This window comes from Limulus polyphemus, unplaced genomic scaffold, assembly GCF_000517525.1.
Source record: "Limulus polyphemus unplaced genomic scaffold, Limulus_polyphemus-2.1.2 Scaffold2927, whole genome shotgun sequence".
Lineage (NCBI taxonomy): Eukaryota > Metazoa > Arthropoda > Merostomata > Xiphosura > Limulidae > Limulus > Limulus polyphemus.
This window is the reverse complement of record NW_013668537.1, coordinates 82,743-86,635: the sequence shown is the minus strand read 5'-3', so window position 1 is coordinate 86,635 and position 3,893 is coordinate 82,743. Positions and strand designations below refer to the sequence as shown.

The window sequence follows — 3,893 nt, the reverse complement described above, 5'->3', positions numbered from 1 at the left end:
ATTTCACATGTGAAATTTAAAAAATTTTCTGATGAATAAAAGTATTTTTATTTCTAAAATGAAAATTACTTTGCATGATGGATAGGCAACCTACAAAAAGAAAAATAGGCATTAGAAAAAAACATTATTTTACAAACCTTAAGACTTAATAAAAAAAAATATATTTTGTGTATGAAAGTGTTGTAATGTTTACTGATAATCTGCCAAATTTCATTAACATACGCTTAATAATTTAAAAGTTATAGCATGAAAACTAAAACAAGCCCAAAAATGGTTATGAGGTCGGTCCTACGGACCCAGCGCATGCTAAAACAGTTAAACAGAAATTTATTCTCGTGATTTAGTAAAATGCTAGAGAACTATTTTCATAATAGAAAGCAAATGTTGGTGATAAATGAATATTAATCTGACTGGCTGTCATAAGTATACCTGTTTAAAATAATTTTTATTATTCATTACTTATTTAAATCACTAGCTGGATAATAAGTTATCAAAGTGATGAAACAAAGATGCTGGGTAAGGTTGGCACTGTTAAGCTTGTTTTAGATTTTTCATACAAAACTATACAAGCCATCTTTAATTTTTAATTGACCTGGATAGTGGGAAGGCAACTAGTCAACAGTGTCCATTGCCAATTTTTGGGCTACTCTTGTCTAACCGAATAATGGGATTTGGTTGTCATTCTAATAGTGTACCATGAACCTTCAAAATTACAGTCAGGTCATATTAACCATTAGGCTACACCTAGTCGCAATTCATAAAGACATGGAGTCTTAGTATGTGGACCAGAAGTGAGAAAATGGTGACTGTATGAGAAATGAACATGTGACCTCCAGTATCTCACCTATAATTTGAAACTGTACATGTAAAGAAAAGATTCATTGAAGCAGTATGTCATTAAGGATTTTTGTCAGCACTATAATTAAAAAATCACAAAACATCATAACAGTTTTATCTGTTGGAAATGATGTCTAGGAAACCCACAAAGCTGTTTTATCTTTTTTGCAACAAAATGTTTTAATTTTTAAATTGATAATATAATTAGTTAAATAATTTTATAAGAAATTAAATATTTAGTCTGCCCATGTTTGGAAACATACCGAACATAATACTGATTTCTTTTGGTTCAAATAAATCCTTGACAGAGCCACGGAGAGTGAATTGGATCCCCAAGAACACTTGTCTTATCTAAAACAACAAATATATGTTAAATTACTGTTTATGAAATGTATATATTTTTTTTTGAGCACAAAGCTACACAGTGTCATTTGTGCTGTACCACTGGGGGGTGAGGTCGGGGAGAGTTGTTGATGAAAACAAACCAATATGACTACAGAATACAGATTTCATACTGATGCTACCTTATGAAAGGATAAGCTTGAAAAATAATTTTTGGTATTGGTAAACATCATTGCAAACTAATATTGGACTAAAATTCCAAATTTTAAACAACTCTGTCTATGGATAAAAATCCATAATAAAGTCATGAAGTCTAACCTTTTCTTCTGGTATGGAAGCCAAGTTTTCAGGGCATTTTTTTGCAAGTACATCGCTATCCAAACTTGTAACTATCCACTCATCTAAAACTTTTCCCTCTGAATCTAATTCCTAAAGGAAAAATTATTCAGTCTTGAATATAATAGAATATATATAATAAAACACAAATGAAGTTGCAAAAACGTTTATTAATATAGTTCTGTCATCAGTCTCAATTGTATTTACATAAAATAGCCAACAAGACTGCACAAAACAACTTATAATCATATCTGTCTCATTAGTGATTTTTATTCCAAAGTTTTCATGTTATATTTCTTTCATTGAAACGACATTTTTTCCTAACATTCTAATCTATGTAACTACATTTGCAATGTTAGAAAAAAACAATAAATAGAAAATATTCATTGAAACTGATCTTTGCATACCTTATGTGCAATATTTCAAATTTTTGTACATACACAATTAACAAAAACATCACAACAAGTTAGAACACTGTATTCATTAACTTACCTCTTCACCAATAATAGATATTTTTGGAAACTGTCTAGAGAGAGATGTCACAATACAATGTTGTACGGATCTGTCAGCTTCTGTCTGAAGGTCATCGATTCCCTGTAGGTAATAAAATTCTCAGAACATGCATAAATAAACAGCTTATATTTTATTACTTAAATAGGTAAGACCAATGTCAATACATGCAAAATTATCTTGCTTATTGTTCTATGGCTGAGACATCATTCATCCTATTGATCCTTTCAGTATTCTAATTAGTTTAAAGGTGACTTGATTCAAGTAGAGTTGTTAGAGCTTAAATACAATGTTCACGGGAAAACTGGATTACCATAGAAAAATTGCCACACACAATGGTGCATCTCACAACCCTAAGAAGAATGGTCTGTATTTGTGAGAAGGGGAGATGTGAGGTAGTTTGAGTAGTTATTACTAACAATAATTAGTGGATTAGTCATTTAGTTCTATTGGTGGAACACTCCCTAATAAGCAAGAGATCCCAGGTTTGATCCCAAACACAGGAACTACTAAAATTGGATTACCAAATCAGTACTTCCAAACAGACAGCTCCACTTACTAGAAGCAATAGGGTTTTTATCAGGGTTTATGAATGTGATTTCCAAGCAGTTAAAAAATGAACAGCTATGTAACAGATTATTAAAAGTGAAAAAACAACTCGGACCTAGAAGAGGAATAATCTTTAGTGACAAAGATAAATTAGGATCAGTAAAATGAAAGAGAATGAATATACTTGAACTGTGTGATGCATGTTTATGAAAATCACTTCTTATCATTCTTTTCTCAAGGGAATATAATTTAGTACTTTAACCTAACCTCCATAAGATAATCCTTTCATCCTCAGAATCAACTTAGTAGGTCCCTCTGAATCCTTTTCAATAAGTCAATATCCTATCTTAAATATGGTAACCAAACCTATAAATATTGTTATGATGTGGTCGAATTAGATATTTGTATATGTAAATAATTACTTGTTCCAATTTTTTGTATTTATGGTAAAGCTACTAAGGCTATCTGCTGCCATTCCTAATCTTGAGCTATTGACCAAAGGGTAGGCAGCCAGTTAGAAGCACCCTACCACCCACCATCTTCACTAAAGAATTATCTGCCACTCTTATAACACATCCACAGCTTAAAGTGTGGAGAATATTTTGTTGTATTGCTTGGATGTTCTGAGTTGTAAATAGTCTGTTAAATACATCCTTAAATTTTATTAAGTTATTACTAGCAAAAAAGCCTCAATAGCTTGAGTGACTTACTTATGTATCAGACTATCACTATACCATTAATTTTTTTCTTTAGTTATCCTACTGAGTGGGTTTGCATATATATTAAATGTGTAATCCAAATAATAACCCAAATGCATTGCCTTGCACTTATTTAATCAAAGATCATCATTTTCCAACAATTTCATCAACCTACCAATTGATCCAAGTCATTCTGTAGCACCTCAACATCCTCAATACTAAAGCTTAGCAATTTCTGGAACTTGATAACTGGTTATTCACTGGACACACCACCAGTAACAAAATTCCAATTTGACTGGACTACATATGATAAAAAAAGACTTCCCTTTAGTGAATCCATCATGGCGCCGTTTCATTATATCATATTTCACCAACTGATTTTGGAAATCTTTTGTTAGACTAGAATTTTTCTCACTACAGAAATATATTTCCAGGGCAATTCTTATCATCCCTTAAAAAAAATAAAGTAACATTAGCAATTCTCCAATTCTCAGGCACCTGTCTACTGTATACAAACTTATTAAAAATGGGGGGGGGGGGGGGGGGGAGGGTATAGAGTAGAGAGTATAGTAGTACGACTACACTCTAGTAGTAGTGTAGTAAGTTAATTACTTACTCTAC

General features: G+C 31.7%; 1 protein-coding gene across 4 annotated transcripts in view; it reads right to left on the bottom strand.

Annotated features, from left to right (window-relative positions):
- LOC106468235 (3'(2'),5'-bisphosphate nucleotidase 1-like) overlaps positions 1–3,893 on the bottom strand; it is a 34,394-nt gene that overhangs the window by 24,590 nt on the left and 5,911 nt on the right. For all 4 annotated transcript variants that reach the window (XM_022396569.1, XM_022396568.1, XM_022396567.1 and 1 more), the window contains 2 exons: positions 2,008–2,109; positions 1,498–1,608 (listed from right to left, as the gene is read on the bottom strand). In XM_022396569.1, the coding sequence (XP_022252277.1) occupies positions 1,498–1,608; positions 2,008–2,109 (213 nt within the window). The remainder of the gene's footprint in view (positions 1–1,497; positions 1,609–2,007; positions 2,110–3,893) is intronic.